This window comes from Haliotis cracherodii, unplaced genomic scaffold, assembly GCF_022045235.1.
Source record: "Haliotis cracherodii isolate W230 unplaced genomic scaffold, xgHalCrac1.p SCAF_8, whole genome shotgun sequence".
Lineage (NCBI taxonomy): Eukaryota > Metazoa > Mollusca > Gastropoda > Lepetellida > Haliotidae > Haliotis > Haliotis cracherodii.
In genome coordinates this window covers 34,108,761-34,127,330 of record NW_027266341.1, presented here as the reverse complement: position 1 = coordinate 34,127,330, position 18,570 = coordinate 34,108,761, and the positions used below count along the sequence as shown (strand labels likewise).

General features: G+C 37.2%; 1 protein-coding gene across 2 annotated transcripts in view; it reads left to right on the top strand.

Annotated features, from left to right (window-relative positions):
• LOC139449591 (POU domain, class 4, transcription factor 3-like) overlaps window positions 1-18,570 on the top strand; it is a 90,571-nt gene that overhangs the window by 53,646 nt on the left and 18,355 nt on the right. Inside the window, exon 1 of one of the 2 annotated variants that reach the window (XM_071231056.1) lies at window positions 14,850-14,974. The exons of the other annotated variant lie outside the window; for it this stretch is intronic. Within the exon in view, the coding sequence (XP_071087157.1) occupies window positions 14,927-14,974 (48 nt within the window). The 5' untranslated portion in view covers window positions 14,850-14,926. Of the gene's footprint in view, window positions 1-14,849; window positions 14,975-18,570 lie in introns of those variants that run through there. 2 annotated transcript variants of the gene reach the window in all.

Sequence of the window (18,570 nt, the reverse complement as noted above, 5' to 3'; positions counted from 1 at the left end):
GTAAACGTCTGAGACCTCCATCACTTCGGGCTTTCCTCCGACATTAAGCTAACACGCAGCGATATTACTGGAATACTGTTCAAAGCGGCGTTAAACTCAACTAACTGATTAGTAAAACAACTTTACATGACTATCTAATGTCAATACATAATATCATACCAGTAAATATTTTCTTTTTATATACTCAACTCAATAATGACGCAAATCTAAATGTGTATCGAGATCGTCTAGCAACTTTAATCTGTGAATTGATGCTGAAACGATAACGTGTTATTGCACTACATCGGATCCACTGAGGTGTAACAGAAAGTTAAGATTTCATACGTAGTCATTATGTCGATCGTGTAAATAATTAAAATGTTCAAATAGCAAACATTCTCATACGCATACACTCATCAAACCTTCACCCCGTGCACGAGGTCGACAGGAGGCGATAGATAACGATACTCGACTCTCGGATAACTGTTCGAGGAGAATAACATCTGTAACAAAACACTCCTGTTGTCTCGAAGTCCGGATAAGTTATTTTAATAGTCACAAGGACGAGTTAGCAGGATTGTACCATCTTTTAACACCGGTTATTTCTGATTTATTTGTTTTACATTTGAAATATTAAATATGTTTTACATTAGTTTATAAAAGAGTTTTAAATATATTAACTGTTTGATAAGTGTTTACTACAGGAAATTACGTTTCCTTTAAAATTTGTCTTATTAAAATATGTATATGAAGAAACATTAATATATTACTCAATAGAAGTTAAAGAACACCTGATTCTGTCATATTACTTGAGTTAATCTGTCATGTCATACACACATGTTAAAAATACGACATATTTTAACAGGAACATAGATTCCAAAAAGTATACACTTGTACAGTAAATATTTTACCAAAAATTCAGAACAATCGAATCTTTCATGTTACCCGATTCTTTCATATTACTATGATTAATCTGCCATGCCATGACATATTAACTATAGTAATATGAAAAAAACGGCTGTTCTTTTACTTTTTGTGTAGTATATAATTATGACAACCAAATCTAGCCCTGGAGTGTGGTCACGTGTTATAGGATGCACGGTTGCAGATGCAGCATTAAATGAAAATCTTCAAAGAGGTAGTGAGGAAGTGAAGGTTTACGGACCTTTAAACACTGCACAGTCTTGACATTGAGACCTACTCACAACTATTCAACAGGAAAAACGAACCAGGACTTTCAACAAGCAAGATCTTAAACTGATAGGGGCGGTCGGGTAGCCTAGTGGTTAAAGCGTTCGCTCGTCAGGCCGAAGACCCGGGTTCGATTCCCGACATGGGTACAATGTGTGAAGCCCATTTCTGGTGTCTCCCGCCGTGATATTGCCGGAATATTGCATAAAGCGGCGTAAATAAATTCTCACTCACTCACTATGAAAATATATACAGATGGAACGAATAAGGGAACCATGAAAACTACAGGAAAATAAGCTTTACTGTCAGTACATTGGAAATAGCGTGCACACTAATTCAACACATATCAGAATCAGATGTTGAGATGTGTTTGTGTGCATTGTTTCCAACGCGTATTTGGAAGACAAGACTGGGAACCCATGAGAGCATATCATTTAACTGTGTCTAAATGTGAGTGTTTCCTTATTCATTTCAATCTGTATATATAGCAACAACTAATTGACTGTGTGGTTTTCGGGTTCACCGCCTCATAATTGTTTTATTTATTTATTTTATTTTTTTATCAAGAACATGTTCCATGTTTAGCCACTAAATTACCTACTTCCCCTCAAAATGGTCTGCAAAAATGTAAGCTGCCAAAAAACTATTGCTGGTTTATATATACAACATCGAAAATCAATAATATCTAATCGAGAATTCCCAAATCTTTCATTCATTCATTCATTCATTCAAGTAAGCAAGTATTTTTTATGACGTCCATAAATATTCGCCCTTGCTATCCTTTTTAGCTTATTTACTATTACAAATATGAAATAATTGTTTGATTAAAGTAAAACGCCATGTCTTCGCTGACTTATCTTTCAAACATCCACCAAATTCCGTCTATAGCGTGTATATACTTCATCGGTCAGTGAGTGCGTTATGGACGGGTTGTAAGCTGAAACCCAATGTCTAACCCCGTGCGCCCAACTGGGGCCTTGGATGCTGTCTCAAGTACTTTTAATAAAAGGTGATAACGTGTGAAAAGTTAACATGTGTCACACAGTGATCCCAAACAAAACCCATATTAGCTCACCGTATCGAGTTCTTTGTTCTCAAATAATAGTCAGGACAAAGTCTCACGGAATTTGACCCCACTCACTCGAGAGCTACCTGTTACCCTGGGCATGCGTTGGCACGTGCCGAAAAAAGGCATTAAGAGAGAAAGAGGGGTGCATCTGGCAACCGGTCCTTAGCGGTGAGTGTTAAGAGCCGCCGAATCACAACAAAAGCTCTATTATAATAAATTACAGCGGAGAGGTCTGGGTATTGAGATATGGAGTCAGTCGAGCATATGGTACGGATAGCGGCAAGTTGAACACGGCCAGCTGATTTTCTTGTTGGGGTGAGAGTAGCACGGTCAAGAGATAGAGACGAGTCAAGACACTGCATATCAATCTGAAAAAACATAGAAATTTAAATCGCAAATCGAATGTGACAAAATATTGTTTTCCACGATATAAAATGGTAACATTGAATGATCTAAAAAAAAAGGGACATCGTTGGCGAACTCAAACGTGAAAATTTGGGTTGAGAGAATGGAGGTTGGGGTGTAGGTAGAGGGCGTGACGAAACCAATTGCCATGTTTGAAAGAGCTATTTCATAGAAAAGAATTTCAAAGCCAACACCTTTTCCCGATATATTAATTCTGAATCTAATGGGCCTTTTAATGTAAAAAGAATCTATTTAAATGCTTCTGTTAACAATATGACCCCCGCGGAAGGAATCTATTATGAAGTTTTAAAAAGACACATTCCTGGCACCCTATCTGTTAGGTGATGCTTTTCTGCATGGCACGCATCGCTGAGAGGCAGTGCGACAAGAGTCATTTTGCAATCCTGTGAAATACACTGCAACATATCTTGATAGTTTAACACGATAATATTATTTTTATTTACACATTTCAGACTTGCATAACCGCTTATCCACAAATTGCTTGCTCTGATAAGTAATATGCGTGAATTTAACCGTGCCTCATTATAACGCTATATATTTAATATACACAATTTGTAATCGTTAGAGATTTAAATGCTATCTTATTGAGCTGTGGTATATATATATAATACTTTTTTAAACTTGGAAGTAAATACTAAGGAGAAATACTGGAGACCCAAAATACCGACATGCATACCGTAAGTATGGATGTGCAGCATGTGCACAGATGTATGGTGTCCGCATGCATGTACGAGAACCGACGAAGTAATCTTGTCACAGCAACTGTTTCAAACCAGTTTCATCAAATATTTATTTTAAACATTCTCGCAAGCTATTATCAATTATCCCAAATTATATCTGATTTAATGAGCATAGCTCTATGAAAATACTATCAGTGAAAAAATATCGTAAGATTAAATTTAACATATATACCCAGTTGTATACTAATGTACAGTTCGCCTGTTTTATTTAATATGTTGCAGATAGGACAAATACTATAGGGTAATATTATTCATAAATAATATAAGATTGAAACATGTAATGAAGGACACCGTGTGTACAGATTTATCTTAGATATATTATTCTGATATTTTTCGAAATGGATTTTGTGAATGATTAATAAATATATTGTTAAGAGTCCCCAAAACGTATTTATGTATGACTCTGTATATCATTTTTGTAAAAATGATTGTTTTATTATAATAAAGACACGAAAATTAATAACCTTGTATCTTTGAAGTTGTGTACAGATTATGTAGTAGAAAATATTATATTTATCTTCGTAAATAGATTTATAACAAGATTAAAAATAATATCGCTGTTTTTGTTTCAATACCCTTTAATCATTTGTCGAAAGTATGGACGTTACCAAGCTGGACCACTACCACCTACCCCGTATCGGTTTCGCAGGAAAACATCAGTCGGGGTATCGTCCCGTCCTAACAGGTGGATCACGGGAGCCAGCTACCGCCAATCTCAATAATTAATGAATCCAACTCATCACCACACCCCACCTTCACTACCCCCTATGCCCCCATCGCCACACCGATGCGTTCAACTGCTGTCTCTGTTGAATGTGAGTTCTGGGGGACACAATAGCGTCTTGGGCATTTTCACAGTGACTAACGCGTTGATGAATGCGTCCCCTCCTGCAAGCTGTGGTGATGTCTATTTGATGACGAACCCATCTTGTTCATAAGTTATTTTGACTTAATTAATTATTAACTTATGCAGTTTTTAATATCGGAAATTGTTTTCAAACTTCAATAGGATGTATTTGTAACATATTTTTGTACCTTAAATGCGCATGGGGGCTTTCATTGATTATTTATCAAATTTGGGATCAAAGTAAATATTCGCCTCCTGATTTAGCACTGTTCCTTTCTTACGATTGAAATCTGCATTCGGCCTGTACGATTAAGATGAGTTCAAATTTATTCATTAGAATTTAACCGAAACGAATTGTATGCATTATTTTTAGAAGCGTTGTGCTTTTCAAAATTTGATTTAAAATTGGTTCCAAGATACTTAGATATACAACTCTTAAAATCAGATTTACTTGGGTTTTTTTTATTGATTTACAATTCAATTAACACAAACAAATTTGAATGGTATATCGAGACAATACCGCTACAAACAAGCCACGGTCTGCCTTGATGGTTCTGAGGTTCCTGGAAACATTCAGCTTCACACTCACTCGGAACAGACATGTAATGTACAGTTTAACCTATACAGGCTTCTTCGGGTCTCGCTGCTTATACATGAGTCTTTCGATATCATATTCAATTTCGTTCTTGAAAATATTGAAATTAATTCGGTTTTAGTTATTTAACCAAATTGAACTTCTTATGATGCTGAACTTAGAATCGCGAGTGCTGGACAAGGTACTAAGAGACCCACCATTTCTATTCGAAAACAAATGGTCCCAGAAAATGCTAGGGAAAATAATTATGCATCAGAGGGGTGAAAAGAAATGAAATTGACTGCGACAAAAATACTTTGTTCAAGGATTAAATTTTACTATTTAGGTTCATAGTCTTAATTCAAACATATATATCTGGTTTTGCGGCTGTAGAACCCATGTTGGTAGAGCATCAAATCTATCCGGATATACTGCATTTCAATTTCCATTGTTTGCAATCTGAACACGTAGATCGAATGCGCTTCAATGATGTAGAAATGACAAATTACTTTTACAGCTTTTTGTGTTTCGTACAATGGGCTCTGCATTTAGGTGAGATTTGGAAAAAAATGCTTTTATCTTATTATGTTTTATAAACGGAGGTTACACAAATATATGTTCTCTGTTCCTTTCGTCTCTATTTGTTTCCTCCTTTCTGTTCCTGGTTCCTGGTCTCTATTCTTCTGTTACCTGCGCCTGTTAATACATTTCGTGTGTGTGTGTGTGTGTGTGTGTGTGTGTGTGTGTGTGTGTGCGTGCGTGCGTGCGTGCGTGCGTGTGTGCGTGTGTGTCATTCTTGCAAAGTGTTTCACTCGGAGGCTGGTACTGTGTACAACATCTGAAATATACTGTTCAAATTTGATGACATAATCACATATGTCCTTTAATTCAAATTTACAACTGAATATCACGAGAAACAGTTTTATGTATCATGGAAAAATAAAAGTATCTCTATCAAAAGTGAGATCGCCGGCCTAACGCACATTCAGGATCTAGTAAGTACCTTCAAATGGCATTAAAACAAAAGGTTGTGTCTTGATGGGGTATCGCAGCACACTAAGCAAACTCCTTTCCCTAAATATCAATAATCTGGAAGGCGCTTTGTTTTCAACAGAACAGCACGGACTTACCGCTCTCAAAAAGAGCAGTCAACACATGTCTTAACTTAGTCCAGGGTCCCGTCCTACAAAGCTATATATACGCAAAGGAGATCGTAACTCCCATAATTTCACACCGACTTACTACAGTCGTAGCGCTATGATAGATGTTTGGAACGGGCCCAATAGAAAGATGTCCATATTAACAGGGTTCGTATTATCGAGTAGTTGTAAACTTTAATTTTCTAATTAAAATAAACATGTTGGCATTGGCAAGTTTGTAGCAATATACGAGTATTGTTTACGATAAGATAGTGTTTACGTGTCGCAGGCACGTGCAGTACCTGGTACCTGATACAGGACAACAATCAGACTATTAGGGCTGTGCCTGACATCGTCAATCGGCAATCAATCCAAGAACAATGCCAGTCTTCAAATTCGTCCAGCATTTCGTGTCAGCGTCACTTGAGTGATGGGATGAATATTTAATATCTCGAGTATTTGAAAACTGATTTCTTTGTAAAAGCCTCTTGTTGCAAGATTGCCTACGATGGGACAGAGATAGTTTTATTACCTCTGAGTCATGTTACATAGCGCGGGGAATACAATCAAATAAAGCCGTTTCAGGATATGTCCTGCTTAAAAACTACAAAATCGATTAGATATTAGAAGAAATGCTGTTTTGATATCTGGGTTATTGTTACTCCATACATAATGATCATAACAGTCATAATAGGTATAACAAGTTGCCAAAACAATCGGGACATTCACGGATGTGTTTCCTTTGAGGCGCGATAGACATACAGAAACACGATTGACATACAGATGCGCGATTGACATACAGAAACACGATTGACATACAGATGCGTGATTGACATGCAGAAACACGATTGACATACAGAAACACGATTGACATATAGATGCGTGATTGACATACAGATGCGCGATTGACACATGCGTGATTGTCATTCAGAAACAAGATTGACATACAGAAACACGATTGACATACAGATGCGTGATTGACATACAGAAACACGATTGACATACAGAAACACGATTGACATACAGATGCGTGATTGACATACAGATGCGTGATTGACATACAGAAACACGATTGACTTACAGAAACACGATTGACATACAGAAACAAGATTGACATACAGATGCATGATTGACATACAGAAACACGATTGCCATACAGATGCGTGATTGACATACAGAAACACAACTGACATACAGAACATATCTTATTAAAAAGCAGCGTGTAATAAACGCATATATTTACATATGTTTAGGTTTTTGGTTTCTGCATGGAACGTGTTTCAGATTGTAAATGAGTTTTTACAGTGTGTTTATTTTTGTATGTGTTTATTCCTCTGCGTGTATGTTGGTTTCTGCTGCAATGTGTTTCTCTTTGTGTGTTCATTTCTGTGTCTATGTTTATTTCTGTCTACATGTTTATTTCTGTGTCTATGTTTATTTCTGTCTATATGTTCATTTCTTTTTGTGTGTTCATTTCTATGTGTCTATGTTTATTTCTGTCTGTATGTTTATTTCTCTTTGTGTGTTTATTCTCTGTGTATATGTAAATTTCTGTCTGAATGTTTATTTCTCTTTGTGTGTTCATTTCTGTGTGTATGTTTATTTCTGTCTGTATATGTTTATTTCTCTTTGTGTGTTTATTTCTCTGTCTATGTTTATTTCTCTTAGTGTGTTTATTCTGTGTATATGTTTATTTCTGTCTGAATGTTTATTTCTCTTTGTGTGTTCATTTCTGTGTGTATGTTTATTTCTGTCTGTATGTTTATTTCTGTCTGTATATGTTTATTTCTCTTTGTGTGTTTATTTCTCTGTGTATATGTTTGTTTCTCCGTGTGTATGTTGGTTAGCTTCTGTGTTTGTTTCTGGGCTGTATTTATTTAACACTCATATGTATGTCTGTCACGTTCTCTTGTCGCATGTAATAATATGTTCAAAGCAAATCAGCGCCAGGGGGGACTTATGCTGCCTGTGAACATACTATATGTCAAAATTGATCTAGTACATGTTTTACGTTGTTCAAGAATTGATAAATTAACAGTGAGATACACAATCAAGACACAACAGTACTTCCCTTTTCACTTAATTACATATGTGTCTTAATTAACACCTTCGGGATATTGATATTTTGATCAATATACAAAATAGTTTCAAACATCTAAATTAAACAGTATGTTCTTTCCAAATATAAATCATACAAGAATGAGGGTTTACCTTGTTTGAAAAACTCCGAGAGGAAACATATAAAACATGTTTCTCAAGCATAATGGTATTCTTACAACAACGCCAAACTCATTTAATCTAGTCTTTGTTATATTAACTGACCAGGCATGCGCCATTTCCTCATAATACTTTCTCAATAACATTTAAACATCTAAAACATCAGTGTGTTTTTTTATAAACACATCCCGCGTATATAAAAAACGACAAAACCCATTTCAATAATCATTGGATATCTGTGCTGTCGATTGTACGATTCCGACTACATCATGAGAATGTGTCTCTGAATCACAATCAAACAGTGATAATGCCAAGTGTTCGCAAAAAGGCGAGCGTATCCTGCCCTACCGGCGTCACTCGTCACAAACACATGCAAAGGCAAGTCAAATGTTAAAATGAAAAAAATAACGGGAACATATGGAACGAGCAAAAATAGGGAATTGCAACGGACATGAAAGTGCAAGATAGTGCGAGTTGAGCGGATGAATGAATTCTGGATGCGATGTTTCTGCAATGTTACAGCTAATTCAAGTCAGTCTTTAAGTTGCGGTAGACAAGTCAATTGTTGAGAGAATGAACAACGACCTATGCCGCAGTGCTACCCCACTAAACCATACACTGTATGATACTGGGGACTTCCACTGCTCCACAATCCCCATAGAATAAGGCGAATACAAAACATTGTCATTAGAGATAAATGGCGTTGTTAGTTTATTTCTAAAGTGTTTTGTATTGCACTGGAGGGTAGACAACATTTCTAAGACGGCAACACTGTTACTTTTAATTTTTCAAACCAGAGTTTCTGCCTACCGGCAATGCTCCTTTAAAAGCGTAATACGAGATCAAGTCTTGATCTCCCGTTCTGTCCCGAACAAGGCTCGTTCTCTCCGCACTACACGTTCTGTGCGTGCATCACGTGCTTGCAGATCGCGTGCAACAGACGATGCCTCAGCTCGAGGAAGATGAAGTTAGCGCCGAGCCTTGCCCCTGTCTCAAATTAGCCTGGAGAGACGAAGATTGATTTAGTCCTGTAATAAGACAGTGGGTCCTTATTGCTTGATTACGCCGCGCATGAGGCGGAATTTAATCAACGTCGAATGGGAGGCAGGATTTGCGAGTTTGGCGAAGCATGCGATTGAAGCGTTATGGCCCCCTGAGCCTGCGATATTAGCACGTTGCTTGCACGATATCGTGGACGAGGGGGAGACACGCGACTTGCACAAGACTGGGGGTACACCAATAATTAGAGGGGGTAGGGAGGGAGAAGCGAGAGGATAGGGGTAGTAAGAGGTATGCTGGAGTCGGTTTTGCATGTTAAGTGTAAGGGAGTATCTGTTAACCTCGAAATGGTCTGGCATCCGCTTCAAATGCGGCATCCTTAACGAATTCTGGATTGTATCCATTCAAATCCTTCTAATTTCGACGTCATGGTGAATGGACAATGCTTGCAAACAAGGATCTTTTCTGCCAACATTCCAATTTGAAAATATACACAAAAACGTATTACAATTAATCAGTAAATTTATTTCCTATTTTCATGCATGAATATAGACTGTCGGGCAAAAGAAAGCATACGCCCATTTTTAATGGTGACTAAATATGAAACAAACAAGAAATGGTTATTCGATGGGGATGTATTTGATACGGACATCATGGTTGTGTTTTGGACCTAAAGTTTGCAGTGTTTCGGCGACTGTTTTCAGCCCAGTAACGTTTTGATAACGTTTGTCATTGTTTCATCAAATCCAATTTTCAAGTGTTTACTTTCTCTTGCCCTGCAGTGTATTTTGTTGCTATATTGTGCTTGTAGTGGATGGAATCAAAAAGCAACTCATCTATTCAATAAGCAAAACACGGTTAATCTAGCTATGGGTTATTTTGAAACAGTTTTATTACAATGAAAGAAAAAATGCTTCATTTTAATGATTTTGCAACACAATTATTTTTACATTAACCGACAATACGAGTAACAGTTATACAGTTTGTTTGTTGTTTAACGCCGCACTCAGCAATATTCCAGCTATATGACGGCCGTCTGTAAATAATCGTGTCTGGACCAGACAATCCAGTGACTGACATCATGAGCAGCGATCCACGCAGTTGGGATACGATGACATGCATCAACCAAGTCAGCGAGCCTGATCACCCGTTAGTCGCCTCTTAGACAAACATAGTCACCCTTTACAGCAAGTATGGGTTGCTGAAGAGCTATTCTACCCCGGATCTTCACGGGTCCACACAGCTATACAGGCCTCATCATCCCAACACTGGGCACTCCCTGTATCCCCATCACCACCCTCCATTAATTACTGTATATCCTGTCTGTGATTAACATACTATGTGAATATTTGATAGAAATATATTTTACGGACCAAACACGTAACCATTAAACTGTATCGCCATAGAACGTAGCAATGCCCAAGGGACACATATATCATCTTGTGTCTTAAATGTTTAATACCAAGTCTTTCATTCAAGTCAGGAAAATGATATGATATTTCTTCCAAAGAAAGGTCTTTCAACCTAGAAATATTACCATGCATATTTCCTTGGGAATATAACTTACTGAAGTTGACTTGAATTGATGACAGTCGATGTATGACATTAGCATCAGATTGTATATCCGTATATAGCCTGGTCGTGCTTCCTCGAATTCAGCTGCACCTTCTGTGACATATTTGCTTCATCTTAAAATATAATAATTAATAATATCAACAACATATTTCCAGAACTACTTTTGACCAAATATTTTCTTCGCAGTAGCGAAGCAAATCATATTAGCAAGCTTTTCTCAAAGAAAATATTGTCAATTAATGGCATAGATTTATTTCTATTATGCACTCAGACCAATGATGCCATTGTAAATATATGGATAGATTTGTGCCTTCAATGTTTGCGGCTTTTTCTCTGTGGTGTACTGCGCGTGGTGAACTGATAAGGCTTTCTTTATCGGCTTCCATATACGCAAGGGTGGCCTTGGCTACAGATGTGATACGTATACGAAGAGACAATCGATACTTCCTTGATATGTGCAACGACAGATGCACAGCTAGTGAGATGAAACATTACATGAAAAAAGTCACCTCAGAATTGTCTCGGATTTTTAAATCAAACCAGTGATAATGAATTCAATCAGAAACTCACATTATGCATCGTCATAAAAAAATAACACCATCATGCGGACTTTATCAATTAGTGACGGTAAACTCGAAAGCCACGTTCATGTGAGAAGTTCCTTAAATCCGCACACAGCAAAATATGATAAAAATCTTACACTTCAAAACATGTATCATTGAAACTTGAAACGTATTTCAAGACTATAATTACCGAAATTTGAATTTACATTAATTTTGATATATTACTAGGCTACCAGGTGTGACTGTTAACATATAGTCATATCTTGGACAGACCCGTGAGGATCCGGGATAGAGTAAGTCTTGAGCAACCTATACTTGCCGCAAAAGGCGATTATGCTTGTCGGAAGAGGCGACTAACGTTGTCTAACGGGATCGGGAGGTCATCGTATCCCAATTGCGTGGATCGATGCTCATGATGTGAATTACTGGATTGTCTAGTCCGGACTCGATTATTTGCAGACCGCCGTCATATAGCTGGAATATTGTTGAGTGCGGCGTTAAACAACAAACAAAACAGACAAAAAACATATTTTGGACAAACATTTAGTCCCAGAAATTAATTTATCTCATATAGAAAACATATATACTAAGTACAAGTATAAAACAATAGGAGCCCAGAACAATGATTAATTTCAGAGACTTGCCAACTGGTTCCAGACTTGAGTTGGATTTATTTATTTATTTATTTATTCTCTGGGGTTTTGGAGACAGACGAGCCATGCCCCACCAATCAGTTGTGGATAATATCTTACTTGCTGAGTTGTGGTTTTATTGAATATTCGTTAACAGTGATTTTTCAAAAGAAACAAACAAGCGCTATTGTTCAGATTTTAAAATCATTTCTTTTTGCTTAGATTTTGTCCAGATTAGATTCGAATGCCTTTATATAATACGAATATGTTTCACGTCAATTATTTATTAATTTCTACCATTATACTAGCATTGCCGCTTCCCTATACTAACGGTGATTTGACGTTTATGTTTTCTAGTTCAACCTCACCACTAACGTTATCAGATTGAGGTTGAGACCGTTATTAAAACCTTAATATATGACAGTTGTACCCCGAGTGAGTGAATGAGTTGGGTTTAACGCCGCTTTTAACAGTATTCCAGTTATATAGCAGTGTGATAGCTTAATGTGAGTGAAAAGCCCGAAGTGATGCGGGCCTCGGACACTTCGGTGAAACCCACGAGCACGGGTATGGTGCTGACAAACCTAGAAACATAATCGCGGCGAACCGGGATTCAAACCCACAATCATAGGTTTCTGGCGTGTCCAAGGGACGCAACTCTGCACAGCGAATCGCGGCGCCTTTGACGACTGGGCCACCCGTGCCCCCTACCCCAATTTACATCACCCTGCTGACAAGTGCCGCCTTAAATAACTCAAAATACACACACGAATTAAATAGTCTTAGGTAGATTGTCAAGACGTTGCTATGTAGATTACAAACGGATTATTAAAACCAGGGCATATTGACTTCTGAAGAATGAAAATAAGTGTCGTGTTTTGCGCCTGTGGTAATCGCGGATTTATTATTTACAATATCGTAAGCCATCATTCGCAATGAATCAACACACTATTAATATTTCAATCCAAAACACTACACGAGTACATACAAGGTCTGGTGTACGGCAGGGGTATGGCGTGGCTGCTTGTTGCTTCACGATGACTGTGAAAATTCTGATCAAGACGCTGTTCCCTGAATAATGTTTTAAAGAACTTCATTAAATGTTTTAACTCATTTTGCAAACATATATGTTTATTGCTGTATTTAGGTGACCACCTGCATCATCAAGATTGTCCGTATTTTTTCGTTACTATCGTAATCATTACTGCCATCGTCATAATTGTTAATCGTCATCAGTTTACATCATCATCATCATCATCATCATCATTCATATTTCTATTATCACACAGAGGGATATTTAGTACTGAAAATATTCAACCAATCCTATAGATTAAGCATTAATAGAAAAAAAACACGTTTGGAATGAAAACATTATATTATCAATTTGTCAATTCATTATCATAATGTCCTTAGAAAGAGCTGTTATTTTTAAATAAATACAGTTTCGTAAGAAAGCTCCATATCCTGATTACACAAGATCCAACAGCCGACCTTAATGAGCTTCAACTGGCGATTATAATCTCGGTGTACATTTTAACAATATGTATATTAAACAATAATTTTGTAATCGTGTAACCGGTATTTGGTTAAACTAAAGTAACGTGCGCTTAGCTAAAGGATAAATATATATTTTATAAATATTGAAATATAATAGAAATGGGTGCTTTCAATAAGGTACGATGTATTATTCTGGCATTAAGAAAATAGAATTGTATCGACATAAAGAAATATAGTTTATTTTACGTCTAATGTGTAATCAGTATCACCTGCATAGAACAACAATGCCCGTCGGCAAATAGCCCACTTACCAAATCCCCCTGACACTGGTACCAGACTGCTTTCTTTATTCTCCCGCTTCAAGAATATATATCTAAATGCAGGGACAATGATAAAGAAAAGAATAACCTTTCTTATGAATATTTTAAAACCGTAGCCTCCACCCTCTCCGTTATAACGCGGGTGTTATATGCCCTTATGGCGTTATGTCAATAAAGCTGCCATTTCATTTTACAAATATAATCAATTTTAAATTTATAATTTTCAACAATATTCCTCCGACCCTGTTCTTCCTGTGTAATGTTATCCGGCTGTAGGTTGAAGAATATAGTGCCGGGCTGGAACCTTGTAATCGGATGCCTTGAGATGGCAAAATATCACATTTTTATTAAAATTTTATAAGGTAGATAAGAGGTTGAAAGTTGGAGCAAAGTATACAAGGGATCGGAGCCTCGGTTGTGACGAAAGTACCTAGGTAAAAGTAGCTGTCATATGCATTTTGGTGAGCGGAGGAAGAAGAGGTCTGGCTTCATATATTTTGCAGTGAGGACGTTATAAGGCGTGCGTATCGCGAATGGAACTGGACTTAAAGGTATGTTGTGCGGCATGGGAGTTAATTAACTATCAAGAAAATGACGTTTTAATTAAGTGAGAATATGTCCAATTAACGGCTGCCTTCTTCAATTAGCGCTTGCGCCTCTGGGATCTCGGAACATATGTTCGCGTACATGGTCAAAATGCTACCCCGGGTACATAAAGAGTTGGGGGTGTTTTATTAGTTCGAGTGGTAGGTTTATATTTGTTACGAGAATGGTGTTTATTGAATCTTGATTCCAACTGTCATTTATCGTTGCGAGGAGTCTGGTAGCATCATAGCGAAGACGCCACACCGCCACAGTTGGTAGGCGCAGGTATAGGAATCGAAAACGAGGCTCGCCTTCGGTGTCGGTACCTTTGAAGTCCCAGGTAACATAATTACTGAAGCGGCTGCAATCAGCTGGTCCACCTTTGGACCAATCAGTGAGACCGGTCCACTCCATTGATCAGTCCAAGTGTAATATTATTAATGCACCCTTAAAATTCCTACCTGTGGTTGAACTGTATTATTAACGAAGACGATCTTTCCCAAAGAGAGATTGCCCTAGTCTGCTAAGTGATTTCCGCCAGTACCCCACGGGTCGGCCACTATTTCGCAGATAATGTCTTCATACGGACTTTATCACCCCCACCAAATGCCACCGCATCAGGTAGGAAGTTATTTTCAAACTTTCATGGTATTTTTGAAAGTGTTTATCAATGTTTGTTTTTTTCAGTTTGTTCTCATTTCCTTGCCATGTCTTATGAATGAATTCCATGCAAATTTTATCAAAACATATAGCCTCGTCGTGTTATTCCTCTGTCAAGTCAGTGCCGGCCTCAGAACAATTAGTATAAATAATTCGCTACACATCTCGGGATCAACTTTATCTATTTATGATGTATTAATAATTTCCGTTTTCGATCTGAACGGTGAAGCGCGAGTTGTTTGTTTGTATCTAATAGATGGTAATTGCCCGCCTAGTCAGATGATAGACGCTCTTTGACGGCAGTGGATATATACGTTTCCGTGAAATATTTTATTTTGGAAAGCATGGGTGAGTCTTCGTAGGTCATATATTTGAAGAAGCTAATTTAGATCTTATTTTTTGGTCATGGGTGAGATTTATTTTTATGAAAGTATTATATTCGATGTTCATGATTCGAATTTTCATGTTCGTCAACACTAGTGATCACATTCGTTGAATGTAGTCATGATTGTCGTTGACAGGAGTGAAATGCGTTGTTCATTTTCTGACCTTGATGCTATAGAGTTGTAACATACCTCGTGCCTATACAATCTACAATATTTGTGACGTTGGATTACCATGAACTTGCTTACTCCCCGTTAGCCCTAATTGTAGAATTCGATCTACTTTTTAACGTCATGACTGGGTGTATATAATATATTCGTTTTCACCTAAATTTAATTGAATATCGCCATACATTTGTACACAGAGTACCAACATTTGTGATATTAAATCTGAATCCACTTAAAATTATTTGTCAAACTACAGGGTCCACCACGCCCATGAAATGTTCGAGAACCGCTGTGAACTTCACGAGCCGCCGATTTTCTTTTCCAGAAGCATCTTATCCTGCCTTGAGCCAGGGTAATATATTTGAATATTTGAAGTTACAATCAAAAACTTTCTATTTCAGTTAAAAGCCTCATTTTGCGAAAAAAAAGAAAATAATTAGACGCCTTTTTCATTTCGTTTTCATTTCGTTTCGGTGAAGGAAAAAATACCCGATCTAAGATGATATGATTTAAGTCACATTTGTTATTTCTCAAACAGGGCGAAACAGGTTGCCTAATATGTTATCGATTACTAATTAGTATGTTTGTGTTTGTAAGGAATTAAAAGCTCCAAAGATTTTCATAATGGGAGCATCTGACAAAGCTGTGCATGGGTTTTCCAACTGCCCTATAAAGACGAAGGTGAAAAAAGCCCGCAGCTCAGATTGACAACATTTAAACATCGGAAATTATTAACCATACTGGCACAAAGAAATTAAAGTAGCTTAATGTAACCCTTTTCATGACGCACGCGCCAGCACGTGTTGCATGCGCACAATTTAAATCTAACAAATTGGAATCTGTATGCCGTGAGACAGGCCCCACAACGTATGCGGTCCTTAATTTACCAATTTTTTAAAAACAAGTTTGATTCTTTAAGAAGAAATATATTTTCGTAACGGCGTATAATTAATTATCTAAATAAATAGATATCTTTCTTTTTGCGTGCAGGCGTTTTATCTATTACTATATGACATAAACTGCGGGACAACAGACTAAGTACAACCATGACGGTGGCTACGAATGAAACAAACGAGAAATGGCTATCCAATGGTGATGTATTTGATAAGGGTATACGTTGTGTTGTGGACCAAGTTTGCAGTGCTTCGGCGACTTTTTCAACCCAGTAACGTTTTGAAAACGTTTATAATTTTTTGATCAAATCCAATTTTCAAGTGTGTACTTTCTTTTGCCTGGCAGATTGCGTTGCATCGCTTACGATTGACACCCGAACACGAACTTGTTCATTTCAAGGGCAAGATTCATTTGATGTTTGATCGCGGGTTATGTTCGTACGTGTAAGTGAGGTGTCCTTTAGGGAATCACAATCGGTAATGGTGAACCAATAACACAAAATGTGAAACTAGAAATCGTGAACAACGTTTTAATGTTTATAGGAGCGTAGCATAACTTGTAGGAGTCTCACTAATTAAACGTGGCAATAAGAAACGAATTACCGAAATGTGGATATTAAGCCTTATTAGTCAGTGAAGTACTTCACTAAACATTTGTGACATACTTCACTAAACATTTGTGAATATTTAACCACGGTTAAACCAATAACATATTTGTCTTAAAGTTTGCGTATGTCCAAAACCGAGCTATAACAATACAGGAATTAGTAACGTTCCGTTTTAACGTTAATATGCACAATACAAATAGTTATGTGAATATTTGTTAATTTCATACCACTAAAAAACTACTACTTTTTGAAAATATGACGAGTTGTTTATTAAATAATTTCGTGAGTGATGAGAAGACGGAAATATCGCCCTAACTTAAGCGCAAGTTTTGAATGAAACAATTGCTCATTTCCCACGATTAAAAATTCAACGAATATTGTGTATCTTTATAGCGTTTTTTATTTCCACAATGGTATGGTTATTTCAATATTAACGAGAAGGGATTTAGTCACTCATGTAGCTTGAATTAGTAATCTCTATTTCATGTAGTTCATAATTCTTCCGTGCAATTTTTAAACCTACAAAAACGCACAACAAAGTTTACATTAACCTAAAATCAAAATTATTATTCCATCAGTTTAAGTAATTTATGATACACATGTATGTAAAACACTAAGTAGAATTTGCGCTAAAAGTCTGTACTGCATCTGAAAAAAACCATAATGCTTATTGACACAAATAAATGTTTGTATTTTTAGTTCTTGATTAAATAACCTCCAGTTTGCTATTTTTGAAGTTAAGATGAACTTCATATATTGAATACGTTGCTTATCATAAAAATTAAATATCAACACGCTTCAAAATAATAAACCATGAAATGTTTTTCATAATCGTAACGATCGCTTATCGCAGAAGTCAAGCGTAAATATTTCCCTACTGTCAAAGAAAAACGAGTATTTACCACCCTCTCAAAGACAAACTAACAACATCAAAGAGTGGCAAAGGGTGTCAGTTATGAAATCCCATTCTTCTTTAATAATAGCAAGTGTCTGTTTGACAAATTTAATTCACCCGAGTATCTAGCGGTATTGTCGGCTAACACCGGCAGTAAAATTTTGCACGGTTCGCACGTGTCATGTGTTGTGCACGCGCTCGCGTGCCCGGATCGCTCGGGCTGACCCCCGAAGCAACAATAGATACCGTAACAAAAGTTGGGGTAATGGCGACGAAAAGGCCCTTTCAGAAGCCGTCACATGGTGTGTATAGCGACTAACAGGTAGCAATCTAGTTGATTTGTCGCGTGGGGCAGGTCGGTCTCCTACACAGTTTACATTAATTGCTTCATTGGGCCTTCATAAAGAAAGGGTGTGCATTTCCCCGCTCGGGCCCCAGATGCGCATTTGTCGGACCCGTGCGTCCAGATCACGTGATATACCCGATCGAATTTCGGTGCATTCCGTATGTCACTTTTTATAGCAAAATGTGTAAAAGGACACTTCACTGCATTGTTTTTTCCCTCCCTTTTAATCGATGGATGTGTAGGAATGTTGTTTTAAACCCAGAC